The sequence below is a fragment of the Meleagris gallopavo genome, chromosome 6, assembly GCF_905368555.1.
Source record: "Meleagris gallopavo chromosome 6, MGAL_WU_HG_1.1, whole genome shotgun sequence".
In the NCBI taxonomy this organism is placed as follows: Eukaryota; Metazoa; Chordata; class Aves; order Galliformes; family Phasianidae; genus Meleagris; species Meleagris gallopavo.
In genome coordinates, this window is record NC_139409.1 from 21788802 (window position 1) to 21812836 (window position 24035).

At 37.3% G+C, this 24035-nt stretch overlaps 1 protein-coding gene across 2 annotated transcripts in view; it reads left to right on the forward strand.

The window, feature by feature from the left end:
- CDK14 (cyclin dependent kinase 14) overlaps positions 1-24035 on the forward strand; it is a 311233-nt gene that overhangs the window by 202131 nt on the left and 85067 nt on the right. For both annotated transcript variants that reach the window (XM_085227413.1, XM_085227412.1), the window contains exons 11-12: positions 6110-6173; positions 17973-18021. In XM_085227413.1, coding sequence (XP_085083539.1) covers positions 6110-6173; positions 17973-18021 — 113 coding nt within the window. The remainder of the gene's footprint in view (positions 1-6109; positions 6174-17972; positions 18022-24035) is intronic.

Here is a 24035-nt window from a genome sequence, read left to right on the forward strand (position 1 = left end):
GTTGTTTATTAAATTTTCATTCTGAAGAGGAATCATGTGAGAAACATTACATCACATTCTGTATGTTTGATATGTTTGGCTGGTATTTTCTTTCTTACCTGTATGGGAATAATGGAGAGTTGCTTTGATGACAATTGGCTGGAAAAATACAGCAAGATTTGCAAGTTTGAAAAATCATTTGTTCCAAAATACGGTTTTCAGGCTCTGAAGAAGTGTTTTACACATAGGAGGAGACTGTGCCTTTGTCACATAGTCTCACTTCACTTGCTTTAACTTTGATCTAATGTGAAATTCCAGATTTGGGATTGTGTGTAATTTTTGTCATACATTCAATGAAGAAAGACTTCAGAATTTTAAATCTTGATGACAGTGGTCCTTGACAGGAAGGTCCTTTTTTGTTTCTAGTGAATCCAAATAAACATGTTATTGTAACCCTAGCTGATAGGCTTTTTCTGTAGAGAAAATATGTTTACTTTATTGTTCCAGCTGGATTCCTGGAATATTCAATGCCTTCTCTGAGTTAAAATATATTCATCCTCTAACCAAAATGGAAGTGCATTACACAAGCTGAGAGATTTATTGTCCCTTAAGGAAACTGAACAGCTAAGCTCCCAAAGTGAAGAAAAGACTGTTACTAAGACTATTCCATTTCTGTCTTTGTCTTCTGGATATTAAATTTGACACTCAGCTGTCATCCGTTGTGCCCAGGAGAGAGTAGAAGGGAGCGTAGCTGCAGTTGTCAGTCAGCAGACTGAGTCAGCATGTATAATACACAAATAGTTGCTGAATTTTGCTTAACCCGTTAGCAAAATGTGAGCTGAAGGACAAAGTTCCTCCTTCAGTCCTCACTACTCACTTTGTGCTCACTGACATTACCAGGTGGTACTACAGGGCTTTGCTGATGGTAGAGGACGTGATTAAGGTGTAGCTAACAGTGAACCCTCAGGAGGGGAATGCAGGACTGGCTGGATCAGCTGGGCACAGTCTTATCACCAGGAAAGAGAGATCATCTAACTTTGTCTTTTCGCAAATGCAAGATTGCCCATTCAGAAGCCCTATGAGTGGTGGAGCATCATGGAATTTGACCTCATTATCAAGAGCCAGATCTAAACAGCTAACTTATCTTTGTCTAACCAAAATGGAAGACACGCCTGGCGTTTTGACTAAGTTGGAAGTTTGGAAGTTTCACTAGAAATGTGTAGTTTGGATGAACGTAGCAGATCTTTGTTGAAAAGCAGAATGCCTGAGGCCTCCATATCTTACTAAAAAGGAAGAGATTGATGATTTGGAAGTAACTCCACAATGCTTATTCTCTTATTCTCTTAATAAGTTCAGTTCCTTGGACAGATCTCTCGTATGGTGTCTGACAGCCCAGAGCTCACACTAAATGCAGTAAGACTCAGTGAATGAATAGTCAGACAATCTTGATGACATTTGGAAAGAAAAAATTAAAAAAATGAAAATAACATTTTTACAAACAGTTTGTAGCTTATTCTAGTTTAAATTCTAAGGTCTTTTCATTAAAGAAAAAATATGATTCACTGTCCTGGTTATTTATTTTTTATTTTATTTTATTTATATTTTATTTGTATTTTATTTTTGTTCACCAAGTTGACCTAATAAGAAAAGACTTGAAAATTCAGCAAATTGCTTAGCCTAATTTCCATATTTTTTTTCTGAGGAAAGGCATCTCATTTGCATGCTGATCTTGTTTTTCATTCTGTTCTGTTGCTAGAAAACCCTGAATAATCTACTAGCTGCACATTCTTTGTCTTGTTGAAATCCAGACCATCACTTTTCTTGAGTATCATTGTATTTAGCAAAGAGTGAAAGCACTATTTCAAGAATATATGGCTTGATATATTCAAAAGTTGTACTAGAAATGAAAATACTTTTTTTTTTTTTTTTTTTTTTTTTACTAATTGTGGCACTAGAGAAAGAGCTGGTGGGAAATATGTGCACTACTGCTCATCTCACAAGAGAATCAGATGACTTCGTTGGACAAATAGTTAGCCAGAATGACCTTATTACATGGATGTAACAGGGAATGCTTTCTAAGCAGAATGCAGGACTTCACAGCTAATTGTGTTGATAGATTGGCATAATGCTCACCATAAAATAATGATTCCCTTGCACACAAGGGAGCACGTTCATGAAGTGAATTATGAGTCTTTGTAAAATAAAATGTAGAAAGCAAGCAACTTATTTTTTTTATCAAAAAGTTACAGAAACACAGTAGACCTTAGTGCATTTGTGTTGCGTTTCTTGAGCAATCTGTCTATTTTATGCTTGTATATGGATATTGGAACAGCAGGTTCTGTTTTCATAACTTTCCATGTATTGTTGCTGCCAAACCGTAACAGCATCAACTCGCAGTGAGGGTATTTGGCCCTCAGTACTCTCATGCACTGTAAATCTGTTATTTTCATATAAATAGATTTCTCACCATGCAAATTAGATCAGAATCTAATCTTGATTTTGAACATCAAATTTCAAATGACAAGTTAAGGTCATTTTATCTTGTTTGTTAGGGAATAAATGAGGTCAGGGTGTTTTTTCATGTCGTAATTGTATGTATTGTGGAACAGCAAAACCCCATGAGAGCATGGACTTTTCATTACAGAAGCTATAACCCTCCTGGCCTGTGGCAAACACTAAATCCATTCCAAATTTGAAATTTGTAGGGGTTTGTTTTGTTTTGTGTAGGCAATTCAATTAAAAATAGGATATCAAAGAATACAAGTTGAATGTTTATCTTGCTGATATGCAAATTATGATTAGAAAAAATATACGAGTTTGTCTTATTTTTTCCAAAGAATTCCCAGTAATAAATAAAAGACTATTTCCATTCTTAAACAGGGGCTTGAATTATGTGACAGCAGTAGTTGTTTTCTCGTTTCTGGAATCTGTGTGAAACTGAAAGGAAAGGTGTTAGTACGTAGAAGAGACTGAACTCTCGGTGGCATGCTTGGGATGAGAAGTGGTTGCCCATGAAAGAATGGTCACAACTGTGAGGTCAGCCACAAAGTAACAGCTGCTGGCATTAGGTGGATATCCAACAGGCTGGGTCTCCTGTATCTTCCACAGCAGTTGCAAACCCCTCATGTAATCAGATTTACCTGCAGTGCCAAGGTGTTGACAGTGGTCAAGTAGGGTCTGGACAAACACTCTTAACAGCTATGGGATGGTGTTCTGAAGTAAAACCAGAAGATTGTTTGGCTCTGCTTTCCTTCTTCAGATTGGTCCCTTAACTCTCTTTTGCAAGCCAAAAGCCAAGGAGATCTTCCACTGTAGTGTGACATGAACTCTCATTTCTTTGTTTATAGCAGATGTCAAAACTCATCACTTTAAGTTGCCTAATACCCGCTCATCAAAATGGGATGAATTGCTGCTTAGAAGCATTACTTGCACAAAGTGCTGCCTACAAATCACTTTATGGTGACATACCTGTGGGCAGCGATTGTTTCATTTTATTAAAAACGCAGTTGTTTCCCTGCTGCCTTCTCCTCCTTACTTGTTGATTGATAGTCACATATTGTGAATTTCTGCACTGTGCGTGTTAATATGTGTATGGAATAAGGATGATCTTTCTGGTGTTTGTACAGAGAATTGAAATACAGGGTCTGGATCACTGCCTGAACTACCAGCTGCTCCTACCTTGAAATGGCAGGCATTTAGATGATAGAAAAACCTGGTTGTTTCTAAACTGCCGCTACCCTTGACAGAAGGTATAAATGTTGTAGGCAGTCTGAGTGATGCCTTGCACAGTACTCATTTGTAGCTGGCTCTTTAACATTATAATAGCAGATGTGCTGGAATGTTATTAAAAGAATGGTTTGGAAAACTGGTGAAAGAGAAAAACTGTGAATCACATAATATTAATTACAGAAGAGATCTCCCATCAAGCCCTCCGTTGCTGGGTCTACTGTTATGTTGAAAATCAGAATAATCCATTTCCATAGCTCCGAGTTCTACCTTAAATTGGTCTGATAAATATCCTACTGTAAGCTTCATATTTTGTTAGTGGATTTTAATATTCAGCTGTGCAATTCCTTAGCTGCCTATATCTCATCTAAAATAAGATAAAATTGAAAATATGTATTTGAAAAGGTGTGACTAATTTTACTACGTTCATAGCATTTTGTGAGAGAATATTCCTCTCACTTGCAAGTGGGACTGCAAAGTGCCCGCCCCATTTCTCAGTTTAAACCAAGCAGACTGAAGCAGCTCTGTTTCTAATCCACGGGCTCCCTCTCCTGGTCTGGGTGCTGCTTGACACCAAGTGTACATGTGCATCTGTACCGGGCAGGTGAAAGTTACTTACAAAAGCAAATTGATTTAATCATGTAATAATGGGTCAGCGGCGTCTCTAACTTCTTTTATGTTTAATCACAGCACTGCTAGCAGTAGCACTCAAAGCATTTATAGCAATAATGAAGTGAGTTCTGGTGTTGTGATGATCTAGGTTGAAGGGCAAGTTTTCAAATGTTGATTAGGTCTTGTTTCACAAGTACTGACAGCAAGATTCTGCAAATAATACTAACAAATATAATCAGCGAACTTGCATCTCCAAATAATTCCATGAATGTATACTGTCTAATTGAAAGGAGACTGATGTCTTTGTTTCTCTGACACCTTGATGTTCCACTTTCAGTTCCTACTATTCTTGCAAACGGTCCAATTTAGATGTGTTTTCTTCTATCTGAGGCATTAATCATTGTGTAGAGTGTCTTTGCGTTACTATTTTCATATTAGAAACAGGCAATGCTGTAAATTGCTTGACGAACTTGTTGCCCTAGAGTCATAAAACTCACCTTGTAATTGTCTCTGCCTAAGAAGCCACTACTTCTACTTCAAATTATTAAGCCAACTTCTAAATAGCATGAAATAATTTTTTGGCAGTTTTGAAGATTTTGTGTGTGTGTGTGTGTATTTTCCACAGAATTTTTTAAGCATTAACTTATAAACACAAATAACTAGCTTGGTGCTCATTTTGTGCTGGAGTAAGTCACCACACAGTGTCACAGTGACATAAGCTACAGAGGATGAAAGATTTATTCAGAACATCAGTGGTGCAGGTAGGGGCAGGGCTGGCAGAGGGGTTTTCTATGCTTATGACAATGCAAAATGAGCACAATACCAGTGTGAGATGCATTCACTTCACAAAATCAAGCCTTTATTCCAGGGCCTGAGCTTACAGCAAATACTGAAACAGTCCCTAGGATTTTCATTGATGCTAGAAACTGTATGAAAATTTGTAACAGGGAAGATCCCACAGGAGAACTTCCAAATTCTGCAATTCATTTAGAATCCCATTTTTAGAGCTGCTATTTCAGATGTTCCTCCCAGCCACACTTAAAGCAAGTGCTGTCACTTATGTATCATGAAGTAAAAACAATTGTGGAAGAATTAAATATAGCTGTTCTCTCAACTAATTTATCTTTTGTGCCAAAGACACCAGGAGTTGAACTTTCATGTGTGCAAAGCATATAAGATGGAAGTGAGAAGTGCTAAGCTCTTTCCTGCTAAAAGTTAGTCTGATTTGTGCTACAAGCTGAAGGGAATAGAAACAAAACACAATTTATGAGTCAATAATTTCTTATTTTCTAAAAATTCACTTGTTCTAAGCTTGCTACATCCATTTAAAATGACAGCTAATCTCAGCAGGCTGCTATTCACATCATGTTCTTAGTCATCTGTTTTTTCATCTGTATAAATCTTCTATCCTGACATCTGTTACTAAGTGTCTGTTCAGTTAAGTTTACACGGATTGAAATTATTTCCAAGGTCAAAAATTTAGCCTATGTAACATCAGCATTCTGCACCATACAATTAGCTTGAATTAGTCAGTGGAAAGTAGCTTTAACATGCATTGGTCAAACAGGCTGTCTGATGCAAACATACCATCATTTACTAGCTCCAATGGTACCTTGTAACCACAGTAAATTTATCTTTTTATAATAATTATAATAATATATTTCTATAATAATAAGGCCTATTTACAGTTTAGATTTTGAGGTGCATTGAGCTCTTTGGAGGAATGGCTTTATGCAATGAATCATCATGATTTCCCATTAAAGCTGTTTGTTTCTTTTTCTGTTGTGCTCAGGTACTTGGAACACCAAATGAAGATACGTGGCCTGGAGTCCATTCATTACCCCATTTCAAACCAGGTAGGTCTAAATACCACATTCATCCACGTTTTCCTTTAACTGAAAATACAGGCCACAGGTAATTTCTGCCCGCAGTCTAGGAACTTGCTTGTGAAAGCATCCCTTGTGTTTTTTCGGCAGCTCCTAATTTACTAAAGAACCTCCACAATATTCAAATGACCTGAATTCAGTGCAGAGACCATAATTTTCTTGATCCTCGCTATTTATTGTGCTCAAGGTGTTGTTATTTGTTTGATTGATTTTTTTCCTTTTGCTTAATTGCTTTTGCTTTCTTTTGCTTTTTCTCCTGTTTATTACAAAATAAGCCCTGACCTGCTTGCATTCCCCTGCTATGTTTTGTTACTGAGCATCATAACTTGGCAGGCTGATTCCCAATTAGCTTTTACTTTTCCATAGACCACTCTGAACTTTAAGGAATACTGAAGGAAACCAAAGAAGAGGGGAAAGACTTAGTGAAAGCTGAAGCTACTACTAGATCATCTGTTAGTAACTTTCTACAAGTTACTTTTTTTTAGTGGGCGCTATAACCTAAGTTGTCACAGTCTACAACCATTCTTGAATATCTGTACTACCATCTGATACATTTGTGCAAAAACAAGCAAAGAGTGTGTTCCCTAGAGACTTATAAGTACAAAGTCACCTTCATTATGCTACAATGAAGTTTGATGTGGGGCCTGTCCTCCATCAGCATAAATGACGTCGTTGACAGAATTAATTCAGGACTTACATTTCAGATATCTTGCTCCTTGCATGCCTAAGGGCTCTCAGTAGGCTCCTGGTTCTTCTTTACTGCAGACAGTATTCCCTTCAGCTTTTGTCATAAACTGTGAAAACTTGATATTAAGACTAATTTCCAAGTCCTCTTATATGTCCAATTTAGAGAAAAAGATTCCTCTTTCATTCCAGCATGTCTTGTTCATTAGATTTGCAATATTGTAATGGCAACTCTGGCTACTTCTGGTGGGTAGTGAGGCAGAAGACTTGAAAAGGACAGAGATCAAGGCAGCTCTGAAAATGAGAGAGAGAAATATTGTTGGGCTTCTTCTGGTAATAAAACAAAACTTTGAGAAAAGGACAGGCAGACATTTCTGCACACTTCCACACAGTTTTTCAGTCTCTACCCTTCTGTGGTCTTATTGCTGTGTAGTTACACAATCACAGAACACAGGGATTGGAAGGGACCTCTGGAGATCATCAAATCCACTCCCTGCTAGAACAGGTTCCCTAGAGTAGGCTGCAAAGGAAAGCATCCAGGCAGGTTTTGAATATCTCCAGATATTCAGACTCTACAGGCTCCCTGGGCAGCCTGTTTTGCTTGTAACTCACAAAATAAATAAGTTTTTTTTATATTTGCATGGAACTTCATATGTTCCAATTTGTACCCATCGCCTCTTTTTCTGTTGCTGGGCACTACCAAAAAAGAGCCTGGCCCTATCCTCTTGACATCCTTAGATACTTGTGTTGCTAAGATCCCCTCTCAGTCTTTTCCATGCCTCACCAGGGCAGAGTAGAAAGGGAGGATCACCTCACTCAACTTGTTGGCCACACCTTTTTATAATACATATATGCATTATAGTATGCATTACTGCATATATGCAATCCACAGTATTCTTCCTAAATTAGTGTGAATTAAACATTTAAGTATTGAAGACTTTGTGTTTCTCATTTGTTATTGATTAATAAGTGAGTACATATGCAGAATCCTTACAAAAATTTAGTGGTCTTTAAAAACATTTCAAAGATACTGCTGTTATCCAGGGAGATTAAAGACAAGGAGAAAACCTGGAGATGCTGATGTACATTCTATGAATTTATTTTCCTTCACATTCTGCATTCAAGAGTTTTGAACAGTAGATGGCAGCCAAGAAACTTCCTGGCTTAATTCTTCTGTGCCTTCTAATTGTCTTTAGGAATGTGGGTTTATTACCACAGAAGATCATCAGGAAATAAATCCACAGTGCATACTCCATTAAATCTAATTTTTAGACAGGCATTGTATTAGGCTTGCTTTTATTTTCTCTGTCCCAGAATTTTGTCAGCTATGAGTATAAAACAGTTATAAAAATGGGGAAAGGAGGGAAGGTGCCCCTGAATCAGAACATGGTCATTTGGTATTTTCACAATTTCTGCTCAGTGTACTCTTTGTTCTCTCAGATCCTTTTCACCTCTGAAGTATGCAGATCTGCAAGTTAGAATAATTATTATCCCATCAGGCAATTGTTTAATGATTCTAGGACCTGTTAATGCAAAGTGCTGAGCTCCTTAATTCCTATATACTGTGGAGGTCTAAGAGCACTCCGAAGGAAAAAGCACTTCTCTGTAGTTGCTTGAAACACATACTGTTCTACATTCCCTTTGTGTCTTGGTTTAAAAAAAATAAATAAAAAATACAGCAATAGAAACAATAATCTAACTGGACATCCAAAATTTGGTCTAAATATCCCAAGAGTAATAGGACTTTATGCTGGTAGAACTTGAAATTGTGAGAGCAGCAAAAGACATCACCTCTGAGATCACACCAGGATACTAGCAGCAGGTTCTGCACACAGAGCTCTGACCCATGGACTGTGCTGGATTTACACTGTGTGCTCATGCTGATGATGATCAATGGGGTCAATGGAGCTGTTTAGTCATGGATATCAGGTTCTCTGTTGCTTCTTAAGAAAAAGATTTCCTTTGTGCCATTCTGCACATGGCAGTTTTCTGTCAATGGCAAGGCTGACTGGCTCCATCTACCAATGCTCAGCCAGCCATGTTCCCTTTCCTACTGGTCTGAAATTGTTACCCTCTATGTTTTTCCCTAGACAAAGCATTCTAAGTTTATGGGACCAAAACACCTTTCTTTCCTGAATAATTTATTAAGAGCAAAGTTGAATGATTTCATTTATTTCTTAGATTAATACATTCAGGATAACTTACTCTTTTCCTTTCCTTAGCCAGAGTGCAGAGTAACCTGAAATGTCTCATCAGCTCTCAACCAATTCCATTATTCTTTAAGATCTGTGAAATTACTGCATTTGATTATATATGATATAGGGTTAAATAACTCCTGTGCTTTGTGTGTCTTTGTGTGGACTGTGAGTTTTAAGACAGCACTGGTGATGAGAGTATCAATGTCCACTCAGGGAAGGTTTTGATGCCATAAACTGAGTTAAGCGGTTAAGTGAGCATAAAACAATGGGATTTAAACAGGATGTATTAGTAGTAACTCTAGTAAAAAATAATAATAATAATAAAGGGGCACATTAAATGTCTACAGAGTTGGGAAGACTGATGACAGCAGAAACAAGATTTCATTGTATTTCTTGTTTGCATAGATATAAATAACTAATTTTCATGCTGTGATTTGATAGGACGCAGTCCAGTGCTGCAGGGAACTAATCATATTTTAATGGGAGAAACAAGTAATGACTGAAAAACATGACATTAGCCTCTTCTCCCCTAGAGTGGCCAAAGGTCTGATTATTCTGGTAGGCAGCCAGTGCATAAATGGTGATCTCTGACATCTTTATATGCAGGAACTTTTCTGATTCTGAATTAGAGATGCATTTCTAAGGGTAGCAGTGGGTGGCTCTACATCAGTTAAACTCCTAACCTCAGTAATTTTAACAGCTTTTAACTATGGAAATAAAATGGACGTAATTTGTTTTTGCCATTAGAAAAGTGAGAAAACAACTTATATTTTATATGCCTGCTTTGAGATCTTTCATTGCAGTCCATCTCACAAATACTGAAAGTGATATGGGAGATACTTATAGATAAAATTTGGCCTATTCTTTGAGTTTATCAAGATCAGCCTCAACCATTTGTGTTTGCAGACATGCACACAAGCGCACATGCACACATTCTGCTTAGTAAATTACTTTCATGAATGATCTAAAAAATGCATTTGAAAACTCTGAAATATGTCGTAATTTAGGATTCGGGTTTTACTTCTGTGATTTACTTTGAGGCTGTCATTATTGCTGTAATCTTGAATGTGTCTTCCTGTACTCAGATACAACCAAAGAAACCCAGCCATCAGGATCATTGTGAAAAGAACTTATTTGCCCTCACATAGAAGGCAGTTTGAGTAAATTACAAGATGGAGCAGTGTTCTAAAACATGCTGCTTCTTTACCAGCCTCATAGAACCATAGAATCATTAAGGTTGAAAAAGACCTCTAAGATCATCTAGTCCAACTGTCCACGTACCTCAGATATGTCCCACTAAATCATGTCCCTAAGCACAGCATCTACACATTTCTTGAATACCTCCAGTGATGATGATTCCACCACTTTCATGGATAGCTCATTCCAGTAGCTATTTATTTTCTTGCAGAAAATAAATTTTTCCTAATATCTAATATGAATCACCCCTGGTGCAGCTTGAGGCTTTACCTCTAATCCTATCACTGCTGTGTGGGAGAAGAGGCAAACCCAACCTCACCACAAACTCCTTTCAGGAAGTTGTAGAGAACTAAAAGGTCTCCCCTGAGCCTCCTCTTCTCCAGACTAAACAAACAGGGATCCCTCAGCAGCTCCCCGTAAGACTTGTGCTCCAGGCTCTTCACCAGCTTTGTTACCCTTCACTTGAACACACTCCAAGGCCTCGATGTCTTTCTTGTTGTGAGTGACCCAGAACTGAACACAGTACTTGAGGTGCAGCCTCACCAGAGCTGAGTAGAGAGGGATGATCACCTCTCCGGTGCTGTTAGCTATGCTATCTCTGATACAAGCCAGGATGCCACTGGCTTTCTTGGCCACCTGGGCATGCTGCTGGCTCAAGTTCATCCAAGCACTGACCAACACTCCCAGACTCTTTTCCTTTCCACGTTTGAATCTTCCTGGATTTTGTGTATTATTCTCTCCATCTACATTAAATCTCCCATTTTTCCTAGTCTAGACTCTAATTTTCCTTTTTTCTCCAGCCATTTCTGATGGATTCAGAGTCTATTCCAAATAACTGAGCAAGATAAGCCACTCATATTGACATCCACACTTAATTTTCTACTCTTCCGTTCTCAATTAATTTTTATGGAATTGTTGATGTGTAATATCCATATTGGGAAGTTGAATAGGGATTTGGTGAAAGATCCTGTCAGTGAGGAGAGGGGTAGAAGTCAGAAGATAAACGAGGTGATGCTGGCCATTAAAAGATGTTAACTGTCAAGGAGAGTGGTTTGTTTACCTCAATATACAATACCGTCTCCAGGTAAGAGAAAGTTTCATATTTAGTCTTGGGCTGGTGATGTGGGAGCCTGAATCTGACTGTGTTCAACAGACTATCAGAAATAATATAAAGTAATATACCTGAAATGGATGCCTTTTATGAGACAGTAGAAACATCTGCAGAGTATTATTGTTTTCTAAAACAGAATCCGTCAAGTGAAGATGAAAACACTTAAAAAAAGAGAGACTATCCTTAAGGAGAAAGCAAAAGGAAACTATGTAGGGAAAACAGAATTCATAGGAAATATTGCAGTTTTGTGACAAAGGTTACAGAGTTTGCCAGAGATTGATAGAAACTTCATGGATTTAGTATTTATTTAAAAAAAAAAAAAAAAAAGTACAACAAAACTCCTGGCTGTGTGGCTGACAAAATCACTGAAGAGCTGCTGTTCTGACTGAGGAATTCCGCTTTGCTTCCCAGATGATCAATAAATATAGATTTAGTTTAGAAATAGGGTCTGATTACCTGTATTCTAACAGCTGACTGATAACCAAGATTTATCAAAGAATTCAGTCTTCATTTAATCCAGTCCAGACTGGATTGAGAGAAGAAACTCCTTTGACACAAAGTCATGCAAATACTGCATATGAGGACATACAGCTTTCCAAATTTCAGTAACAGTTTTTTCTACAGACTTTCACCAAAACCTGCCAACAATTTGTTACACACTGAATCAATATCTTGCCTGTTTCCATCTAGACTGATGCCAACAAATGTTTCTAGGCAAAGGGAGAATCTCTACTGTTAAGTTGTTAGAGCATTTTTTGGCTTTAACAACTACCTTTAGTTTATATCTTCCAAATAATTACTTTCAGGCATTCTTTGGGAGTTATCATGGGCAGGGGGCCATGCCTACTAAGGAGGAGGTCTCACACCTATCATGGGGGTGGGAGGGTGCTGCAGTACCACAGACATTCTACAGTGGTTGCAATTTGCAAGTCCCAGCTACATTTCATTTACTGGCATAGGTGTAATCTTAAGGAATTTGAGTATTTGACTCAGAGAGGTATCTGGAAAGAAGAATTAATTTGAATTTTCTCTCATTCTTTTTTAGTTTTGTCAAAATTGTAATATGCACACGTTTCCTCAAGTCTCTGGTATCGGTGACCCAAGGGAAGCAGCACTGTTGGTGTTTTCATCCGCCGTAAAATGAAATTGCATCAAACTAAATGTTAAAGTAACTAGTATATATGCAATGGAGCCAGATGAAAGGCAGAGCCATTTCACATGGTACTGTAATTCAGTTCAGTACTTTAGACCATGCTAGCTAATAAGCTTAACACTTCCTTTCCATACTCAATAGAGATCCTAGGACAGCTTCTCTTGCTTCCTCTGTACACACCTTGTGTTCTGCTCTGTTCTCTCCCTTTTGAAAGAGAGAGGAGGAAAGGCAAAGGAAATGGGGATGGACGGCAGGGAACAGAAGTAATTTTTCTCAAGATACTTGGTATACAGAGAAAACAAAGTTTAATTCAGTATTACAATAAAACTCCTCTTTTGGTTGAACTTCAGTAAAAATTCAAATTGCACAGTAGAGCTGCAGATAGAGCTTGACATTTTTTCTTGTCAGAATGGACAATGTCTTCATGTCTTTAGCTCACATAATGTAAATGTTTTCTGGATCAAATCTTTAATAAAAATAGCATATCTGAGTTTTACATATCACAGTGCAATGTTAGTCACTACAGATTTAATTTAAAGAAATGTAAAGAAAACTAGTTTAAAGAAATTGTGCACTAGACTTTTCAAAATATTAATTATGGTAGTGTTTAAATATTTGCATTTAAGCTGATCACATTTGGTTTTAAATACAGAAGAACATTAATCAAGGAATGCATATTAGCCAGCATGTTTTGATTAGCAACATAAAAAATGCCTTGAAGTCAAACTGCATTTTAAATTCTTTGGTTTAGACTAGAAGCTGATTATCAATAGTGTTAAAAAGGAGCTAAAAATCAAAATGTAGCTGTTTCTAATCCTTCTGTAGCTCTTCTTGCCTATTCTAAGTTCTTGCAAGGCGAATGTGCCAAAGGTACAATAGTTCATGTGTCTTTCTGACAGATAAAGGAGAATTAAACCTCATTGTGCTTTATGTTACTTAAAATGCAAGTGCTTATTTTTTCAATTCTCACAGCAGACCAGTAGCTCTTCAGTGGTCTGCTAATAAGCTCACTAGTGAGTTCTGCTGAAATTCTCTTCTGTTTGAACCTGCCCTTGATGCAAGGCTGTCAGATGGAGTGTGTTTATCGAGCAGATAATGATGTTTGCAGTGAAGAGCGTATAGGTATATATGTGGGCACACAAATATGCATATATAACAGAATTGCTTTAGAGCAATTGTCTAAAGAAAACAAAAAGAAAGTAAGAGGTAAGCTCTGTAGAAATATTGTTATTACTAAAACCACTAAATGCAGCTGGGTGTAATGGATAAGCTTTCTGGCACCAGCTTTTTTTTTTTTTTTTTTTTTTTTTTTCCTCCCTTTAGTTTTGTGTATCTTCAAGCTGAAAATAGCTTGGGAGCAGTTGCTTGAAAACATGCTTTTCGATGCATCAGATTTGTCATATTAACCAGCTCAAGAAATCTCTCTCTCCTACCTCTGGCTGCTCACTTCTGGCTCCATTTTGTGATTGTTATTCTTTCCAATAGCACTCATCTGTGGGGCAGAGACATAAAATCCTCTGTGGCACAACAGGCATTGAGTATGTTATGCTAAAAGGTCTGAAACAAATCAAAACTCAAATTCATCTGCTGCAGGAAGAATGTTTGTGTACCCAGCATCTCCCAGTGGGCTACCTTCGGTGTCCGACAAAACAGTTAATGCTGACTCTAGGGTGGTAATCTGGAGTTGTGGATGTAGCATGTCAGCCTACAGCCTGTGCTACAGTCTGTGCTCTGTTAAATGCTTAAGAGTAAATGTTATGTTACAGGATGATCACGTGATTGGTACTTTGTCACATTAAGGAATATTAATACTGTATTTTTGTTCTTGTTTCTGCATCCTGTGTAAGGCACTCTTTACACGGTGTTTGATTATGAACAACTTCTTAATCAAAATTTAGCTAACTTGGCCTTCTAAGAGGCAAAAGGAAGAATGCTTCTAGGTGCTATGGGATTTAAATAACAAGTGAGGTCTCCCTTCTTTTGTTACGCATAATGACAAATCATCTTTGGCTAGTGAAATACGGCATCCATGTGAAAAGCCAGCTCTTTAACAGTGAGACACGGTAGCTCGTGATGATGATGGTATATATCTGGGATAAAAAATCAGAGGATCAATATTTGTTTCCTGAATTTGTTTCCAAAAGATTTGCAAGTATTTAAGTGTTTGCATAAAGTAAATTAAAATCCTGCTTTTTACTCTGTATTTTAGAGCTTACCATGTTTGTCTTCCAATGTTTTTATTCAAAATAAGCATATTTCATAATCACAATCAGAAAATATCTGAACTATAAAGATTCGAAAATATGTTAAACCAAGTCTTAATCTGCAAATGTGCAAATTTTCAATTTTTTTTAAAATTCAAATGTTGACAAGAGTGGCACCTATAACAGCAAGACAGTGTGCTCTGCAGACTTGACAGTGGCTTGTCTGCACTGAGGCATGATTACATGAGTGGGTGATGATGCAAATATTTGTAGGGAACTCCTACTTGAGATCATTTGCCCTATGGTTCTGAGAGAATAGTAAAGTTTTGGGTTCCTTCCGTAAAGTTGGACTGAGATTTTGCCCACCTCTTCTGCTGCCTTTTGCAGCATGTGTCAGGCAAATGTTTCCTTTTTTTGGAGGAGCATTCAAGGTAATTCTGCAGTATTACAGGATCTCATACAGTCAAAATCTACCAACCAATATTACTAATTTTTATTATCAAATCTATGGGAGCATCTGAAAAATAAATACCAAAATGGTATGGAATGCTTGAAAATATTATAAAATTTAATTTCATACTGTTGGTCACAGTCACAGGCATAGCTTTAAATCCAGTTGTGTTAAATCCACCTAGTAACAACAGACAGGGCATCCATGTAGGTATGTGAAAGTAGTTCATGCTGAAAAGTAATTCAGAGGAAAACTTAGGGATGTAGTTGTGAGACTGAATTCCAGTTCTCACTAATAGGACACAGAAAGGAGATTCTCAGATAAAAGGTGATAATGGCTTCTTTATTTGTCTCCCTTGTGACTAGCAGGTTGATATTGACAGGCATGTTGTCTGTCAATTATTTTGTTGCCATAATTCAAGACTTAAAAAAATTGGATCATGGTGGAAAAAATCAGTGACAAGACTGCTGTAGCTCCTCTATTCTGGCAGCTCTAAAATCAAAATAATTGGTTTTGTTATTCTGTTTTTTATTTTCTGAAGAAGGATTACTTAAGAAAAACATTAAGAGCTGGGATGTACAGGAGACTGGCTTAATTGCCACAGTAGTCCCATTTACTCTGTGTAAGCTAACAAAATTCTGGCTGGAGGCATACCCAAAAGCTTTGGTAGAGAAAAATGAGAGCTTTATTCTATCGATGTTTTCCTTTCTTCTGCAGAATTTAAAGAGAGGAGTTTCTAATCTGCTTTAAAGTAGAGGGAAAGAGTTGATATCAGTGATTAGGAGAAGCATGGTCTGCAGTCACACAGCAAATGAATGGAGGACTCAGGACATCGGCCTCTTGTAGAGGGCTTCACCCTTACTGTGTTTTTCCTAGTTCCCCCTCTCACTGCCTGATACATATATGATGAATAAGGTACTTATTTAAAAAGAAAACATAAAGAAGGAAGATCACTTTGAAAAGTCTGTTCATTTTGATTGTGTATGCCCAGAATTTACATAACTGATTCCAATATTTCAGTTTTGTAGTAAAATCTCATCTGGGATAGCAATAGTTTTTCATTTTCTTGCAGAGCTGGAACAGATCTTTGGACCTAAAAGCAATTTGGCCAAATAGTTGACTCAGTGCTTCACTGTGAAAATATGCTAAATTGCTTAGAATGAACCTCTATCAGTCCTTTAAAAAATAATGTGTATGTATCTCTGCCAGTATCTGACCTAACCTGAACGAGGCGTGAAATCAAGATCTGTCTTTCCATAGATTTAAGTTAGCTCTTCAGAGATTCTTCAAGCAAGTTCAGTCCACATTCCACCAAGCACTTTTCTGCACCAACACAGACTAATGTGCAAACCTGTGCCGTATTAGCTGAACTCTAATGTGTATCTCAGTCTCATCCAGTACACAGCACTGCCATGCTGCACACTGTTTCTTTGTCCTGGGTTAGAAGGGACCTCTAAGATCACCTAGTTCCAACCCCCCTGCTATAGGCAGGGGCATTTCCCTCTAGACCAGGTTGCTCAAAGCCCCATCCAGCCTGGCCTTGAACACCTCCAGGCTTAGGGCATCCACAACTTCCCTGGCAACCTGTTCCAGTGTCTCACCACCGTCACAGCGAAGAATTTATTCCTGATATCTAATCTAAATCTACGCTTTTCCAGTTTAAAGCCATTTTCCCTCAGCCTGTCACCACATGCCCTTATAAAATGTCCTTCCCCAGCTTTTCCATGAGCTCTCTTCCAGTACTTCAGGCATTCTCTTCTCCTGGCTGAGGAGCCCCAGTTCTCTCAGTCTGTCCCTACAAGGGAGGTGCTCCAGCCCTCTGATGATGAAGCCATTCTCTGCCTAGCCTGTTTCTGTAGATACATATGTAAAAATACTGTTGTAACTGTACGGTACGTCTATTAAATTTCATTCTCTTCGTAGAGTGGAAACAAAATTGAATGTTTTTGTGGGTTTTTTTTTGAATATTTTGTAAATGTGGAGTTTATTCAGAGCACCTAATGCCATCATGCTGGGGCAGATGGCCAGAGTGAGTACTAGTCTGCATTTTAGTGTGATAAGGCTTTCCACGAAGCATCTAATGCCATCCAGCCAAATAGCATATGTTCCTTACTGAGAGGCATTTAACTCCTGTTCTAAGCATTAGCCCAGTGTGGCCTCTTCAATTTTGCAGCAGTTTTCATAGCGTCATTCTTAGCCAACAAGAGCCCTAGTGCAGAGCAAGGATTTTCATGGATCTGGGAGGGAAAGTAATTACATCTGAATAAGCTGCCAACATGTTACCTCTGCTGGTTATTTGTATGTGTTCTTTAGAAAGTGAACTCTTATGTAGCCATCATGTTTTGCGCATCACACAGCCCCACATTAACTCCTCATGGGAACCATGAAAACGTGACAGGTCATAGAGAACTGTATTCATGATTAAGAAAAATAAAACTAATTTTAGATGTCAGGCATCTTTTTTTTTTTTTTTTCCTAGCAGTCAAAAGTATTTTGTAAATATTTTTAACAGTTTCCATTTGTGGTGATGTTGCAGTGAGTCAGTTTTTTGCCATATCTTTGGTTGTTATTGTTCTTTTTCTTTTATAATAACTTTGTGTTTGTATGGCAATTGCTTCTCTGTTGTTTTTATTTCCCTGTGTAGGAACTTGAGCTGCTGTAGTTGCATAAAAATGGTGAAAATTGAGGGTAAATAACTATATTTAAAAAAATAAAAATAACTGGTTTTAGCATAGATAATTGAATGTACAATCTTCTTTTTTTTGTTACAGAACGGTTTACACAGTACAGCCCTAAAAACCTTAGGCAAGCATGGAATAAGTAAGTCATTTTTGTTTTAATTATTATTATTTTTTTAACTCTTCGGGGATATGACTCATACCAATCTGAAGTTATCCCAATTAATTTATAATGGCTTTAACTTTTTTAATCATGGTACATATATAAAATTGCTGAAATATTGTTCTTTCCTGCTTCTGTCAACTTTGAATGTTTTTTGAATTGGCAATTTTCTGTAAATAGGGAGAAACTGCATTGCATAATACTTTATTCATGGGAATGTCAACTAGCAAGGTTGTTGAACTCACTGCAAGATGTTTCATATTGCTTCAGACCCTCAGTTTTGAATCTTCAACTGTAAATGTTTTGAGACTTTTAAATGATCTTGATTTTCTAATCAACTTTGAAGGGATTGTTGTTTTCAAGCAATCATCCCCCATTGCAGGTTCCTTGCTGTGAGTTAATAACCATACTGTTGTATATTTTAATTAATTTGACTGAGAAAGTCAATGTGAATTTATTTTTTTCTTTTAATATTTCCTGAAATTTGTTGTGTTTACATCAAATGGCTGCTGATATAAAGGGGTTGTGCTCCAAATCCAGAAACATTGCCTGCCGAACCAGGCGTGCCTAACCCACCATCTGTGTGAAGTTTACTAGATTTCTCAGCACATGCAGATTCTTTGTACGCAGAATATTTGGGCAGCACTGTCTTGAGTAATTAAGATCTCCTACACTTTGAAGAAAGCATATACTGTTTCAGTTCAATAAGTAGAATAATAACTGTATCAACAAATTTTCTGGACAGAAAAAATCAGAATTTTTCTCCTCCTTTTGACAATTTTTTTTCTTTGTTTTTCAGCAGGGATTGGCCTCTGCTTGTTATTTTATTTTTTTTTTTTTCTATACTCATTCCAAATTTTACTGTAATACCAACCAACAGTAAAAGTCAAAATCCTTTTTCAATATCATATTTATTAACAATAGATGTGCCTACAACTCTAGAATTCAGTCATCTGCCCAAGAGGTGATTAGTTTTATTCTCAATTTGCTAATCTGTTATTCCTTCTATTTCTGGTCTTTTCCATCCCATTTGGTCCAACATGGTGGATTGAATCACAAAGGCATTCTTCATTAAAACCAAACAAAATAAAATTTTTGAAATTGTGGTTAAATGAAAAAAGAAGTCTTTAAACATGCCAGGATCATTGCTAAAATCAGAAGTTAGTTCTCAGATGGGATGCCATCAAATGCCCATCCTTCTGGTCAGAACCTGCATTTCTATAATGCCTTTCATGTAACTCTCCATTACTATTTAATTCCTGCAATTAGAGATACAAAGCTAACAGACCCAAAGCCAGTGCAGGCTTTCACAAATGTTGAGTGTCACCTGCCATAGTCAACTGATTTTCAACAGTCTGTAGACAAGTTGCTGGGTAGTCCAATTCAGTCTGGAGGCCTAATTTAGTGGTTTTTGTGGAAGAGACTATCTACTATTTATAATACAAAGAGCAATAGAGGGATAGCTGCTCTTACTGTTAGTTTTTGGGAAGATTTCAAAATAGTCTTGCCATTTCTTGTGATCATTGCAGGCATCTTGCAGCATCTTATTCTACCTCAGTCATGCTGCTTAGACTGATGCAATTCCCTGAAAGTCACAGCTTTCATTTGAAAACTTACTCAAATTGTCTATTTTCTGTCCTTTGACAAGGAACAAACTTGCAAGTTCATCTTTTCTTTGAAAGTAGTTAATGAAATACAAAAGCTTGGAAGAAGCAATTATATTACAACATAGGCAATTAGATTTGGATTGGGAAAGAGGGACAAGGAAACTAATACTGATGTGAATGTGTTTGCTTGGGGGCATATATATACGTGAGTAATGTGAATAGATATTGCTACACTATTCCATCCATTCTGCAAGCATGGACTGACTGTTTTTCCATATTTAACAGCAATTAGACCTAACAGTTTCTCCAGTGCACAAATCAGGATAACAATAGATTTGAATTTAAAAGCTGGTATCTTACATTACTTTCAATTTCATGATATATTTTTTAAATATCAAAAAGGAACAAAACCCAGTTTGCTTAAACCAACTCTTCAGTCTCTGAGACTTCATAATTGACACAAGTTATGATCACATCACAGACTGTTTCAAAGCTTCTTTGTTCCTAAGAAACCCCTTCAAAAAATATTTACACATTTACAATGTTCCATGCATAAAGGATTTGCAATTTTTCAGTATAAATGAAGGGATTTGAAAGCAGGAAAAATGCAAACTTCAGTGCTTCATATGTGCAGTTCTACTATAATAGGAAATATTTAGAGCCCCAAAATGATGTATCATTTACATTCAAAATGTAAAGGATTTTTCCTTTTTCTACTGTAAGTCTTTATCTGTGTGCTGTATTAGAGTGCTGTGGCTTACACGTTTGTAGTTAAGTTTCTGTTATAGGCATCATATAATAAAGACCTGGTTTATAATTCAACTATAAAACTTTACACATTGACAGACTGATTCATCTTTGAATTTTTCTGTTTTTATTAGGATGTTTCAAATAACAGCAATATCTATTCTAAAATAATTATCCTTTTTAACATCCTGATCTAATTTGCTGAAGACTGTCACAAAAATGTTCTATTTAAAACAGAATTGTTTTAAGGATAATTGGGTTAAGTGTGAGACCTAAAACATGAAGAAAAGCATATAATGTTTTGTTTTAAAATATATATTGATTTTATTACAAATACATTTTCTCTATACATTTAGCTAAGCACTTTTGATAGGTAAACCTTAAAGAACAATGTTAATGGTCTTAGAAAGATATACATGTGTGTTAAAACTTCAGCTTTGATGGATAAAGTTACTAATTGAAATGACTTCTTGCAGTTTGAGGCTAGCATGGGCATCAGGCCTTTGTGGCAGGAAAGTGTTTTAGACAATCTCTGCAGCAATCTCTAGATGGTATGAAGTAAGTGTTTTATGGATATATTCTAAAGTAATATCCCAGGATGGGTTTTGAAAGTTTGTAACTGTATCTTTAAGCGTTATTTTAGATTGAGAGGAAGGGGTTGTCTGAAAATTGTCTTACCATTGATGCAGCTATTAATCTCTGCCACAGTAAATATTACTACCCAGTGCAGGTATACAACAGTCAGAGACAGGGCCATGGTACTTTTCAATTGCTCGACTCTGCACCACTCATACTTACAAATGTGGACAGAGGCAACAAAAACTCTTCTGAACAGTTTCAACAACCTCTTTTCATAACAGTATTCCTGGACAATATATTTATCTGTGCAGTACCTCTCTGAGGTGAAATCCTTTACTGCATTTCATAGACTGGGGGTTGAGATACAAAGATATTAAGAAATTTGTCACACAGAAACTGTAAGACAGTGCAAGAATTGAAATTGGTGCTCCCAGATCCAGAGATTACATCTTTCATTTTCTAAACAGAGTCAGTTTTTTGCCATTTACTGCTCTGTCTTTCAAAAGTAAGCACAGTCCACCCCTTTATGTTATTTGCGTACATCTTTTGAGACCTTTATGGAACCCATGGAAGAATAACTATATGGTTTCAGAAATCTTCAGAGAGACTTACCTCAAAATATAAACTACAATTTATGTCAGGATAGGTTAGTAGAAGAATAATGCTCTTCCAAATTCCACGGAACAGGGCTCATGTCTATAAGGCAGAAGATACAAACAAACAAACAAGAACCAACCAATCAGCAACAACAGCAAAAAATAGAACACCAACCTAAGAACTCCCAGAAAGCCATAGATGTAAACTGAAGGTGAAATGTTTACACTTGACTGACTATATCAGCTTCCACAAGATGTGAAGTTTAAAGGCAGAGCTGGGTAATGGAATAACGATGCACACAAGACAGTGACACTTTAATTCCCAGACTAACTGAATATTAGCAGAGAGTGTGGAATGCAACAACAATATCAAAGTGAAACCCAGCACCCTTGTTATATAAGGAATCAGATCCCCTAACAGAAGAGGTCAATATTTAAGCCCACTTTTGGACAGTGTTTGAGGAAGTCATGTAACAGAAGGTAACACATAGTGAATTAAGTCCTTTTGAGGCTGTTTCCTCACTGTTTGTGAAAACATCTAAAAATTATAAAGATAACATTTACCGGATAAGATCTGGTTACAAGTTTTGTAGAAAACGCTGATTGTGTTAGGAAAAGAAACTTGCCTTGACTTCCCTCTAGTATAAAGCTTCATGTACATTATGTGACCTAACATTGAGGAATGTGATTATAAAATGCTGGTCTAAAAATAATTAAGATGTGGTAATATGATCTTCCTATAGAGACCATAGTGAATTATACTTTCACCTTTTTTCTGAACTTTTCTGTTCAATTACTTCTACACAATAAAATCCAAGAACACTCTGCCTTCAGAATGCAGTGCAGCCTCTTTCAATTTGCAAAAGCTTCTCCACAATAATAAAACCTTACGGACAAATGACAAAAGAGAACTAATTATCCTTGTACGTATTTGCTAGGATATAAAAAGCTTTTTCAGATCCTTCTGTCATAATGGGTTGCACTGTGAGAAATTAGGTTGGAAAGAAAAGGCGCAATTGAAAACACAAATTTTGCTCTACATAAATAGCACTGCTACTTCGTGATTCCCTAACATGTAGTATTTATTATCGAAGTAGGACTTCATTCTTACGTCCCATTAGTCCCATTGCTGAGGATTTCTTTCTCCAACAAAATGGCCTCTGTATTTGCAACCGCTCTTCTTGAGGACACAGTGTTGCATTCCAGGATGGCCTTGTCTATTTTGGGACTGCTTTTGTGAAAACTTCCTGAACAAAGCAAAGCAAACAGATAGAGATGAGTCTGTTTGCTTTGAATCTGTATTTCATTTCAACCATGACATAGACTTTGGAACTGTTAGAAGCTGAGACTTGGGGATGGGATTTTTTGCTGTTAGTTTGCTTTGTTGTTTTGTTTGCTTTGTTGTTTGTTTGTTTTAAGAAAACTTTTGCCTTAGTGAGGTTTTTTTCTAAAGAGGAAATTCTTCTAATTGTCATTTTTATCCCTTTCACCCACCACCCTGTGAGCTACATTGTTCCTTGTAGTGCAGTCTGTAGTGCCACTGAAAAAATATTCAAGCTCCCAAGCACAGTAAAAGCAAAATCCTCCCCAGTGTAATTGGTAACAGACAAAAGCAAGCCTGTTTAAAAGCAGGCCTGTGCAGAAGCTGGAGTGCACTTTGGCTGAAGATGGGTGATACACGTATGAATGTGCAGTCGGAGTGTGCCCTGTGGTTGTGCTGGCGCCGTCTCTTTGCCTGCATCTCAGGGGAGCTCAGGACCAATCTAGGGAGGCAAAGATGGAAGCCAGGCTCAAAATGAGGAGATTTCATGTTTGAAATGTAGAGCTGTATAACTTGCTTCAGCCTGCCAGTGATTTGCTTGCTGTGATACTGCTGTATGCTTTTTCATTTCCTATTTTGTTTCCTGCTTCCTATAAATACCTCCTTTATCAGTCATCTTTTCCCCAAGGGAACTTAGGATGCATATCATGACGAAACTTACATTAACATGGGATGCAAATAAAAAGCCATTTACCAGACAGTGAAATTATTACCCTATTTTATTAAAAATAAAATGCAATACAACAGAAGCCTCTGGCAGGGCAGCCCACAGCGATCCCCCCGTACACAGCCACACAGGGGGTCGGCAGGCTGCAGCGCTGCGGAGCTCCCTGCAGCAGGAGGAGCGCTTGAGCCGAGGCAGCAGCCACTCCTCTGCTGGCACAGATCCTCCTCAGCAGAGGAGACTTTTCTTTCTATCTTCCTAATACCATCTTTTTGTTGTCATTGTTGTTTATTTCGCTGCCTCGTGGGGTTTATTAAATAGATTTCAGGGGGTGGAAGAGGTGTGTTTGTGCACCTGTGCCTGTTTTTGTTGTCTGTTACTATGCATAGAACCCACTTAATATTATATTTTATGTTTCTGGCATCATAAAAGGGCTCAAGTGGAAAAGTGCAAAAGTCAAAGTTCTCAGCCCTGCTCAG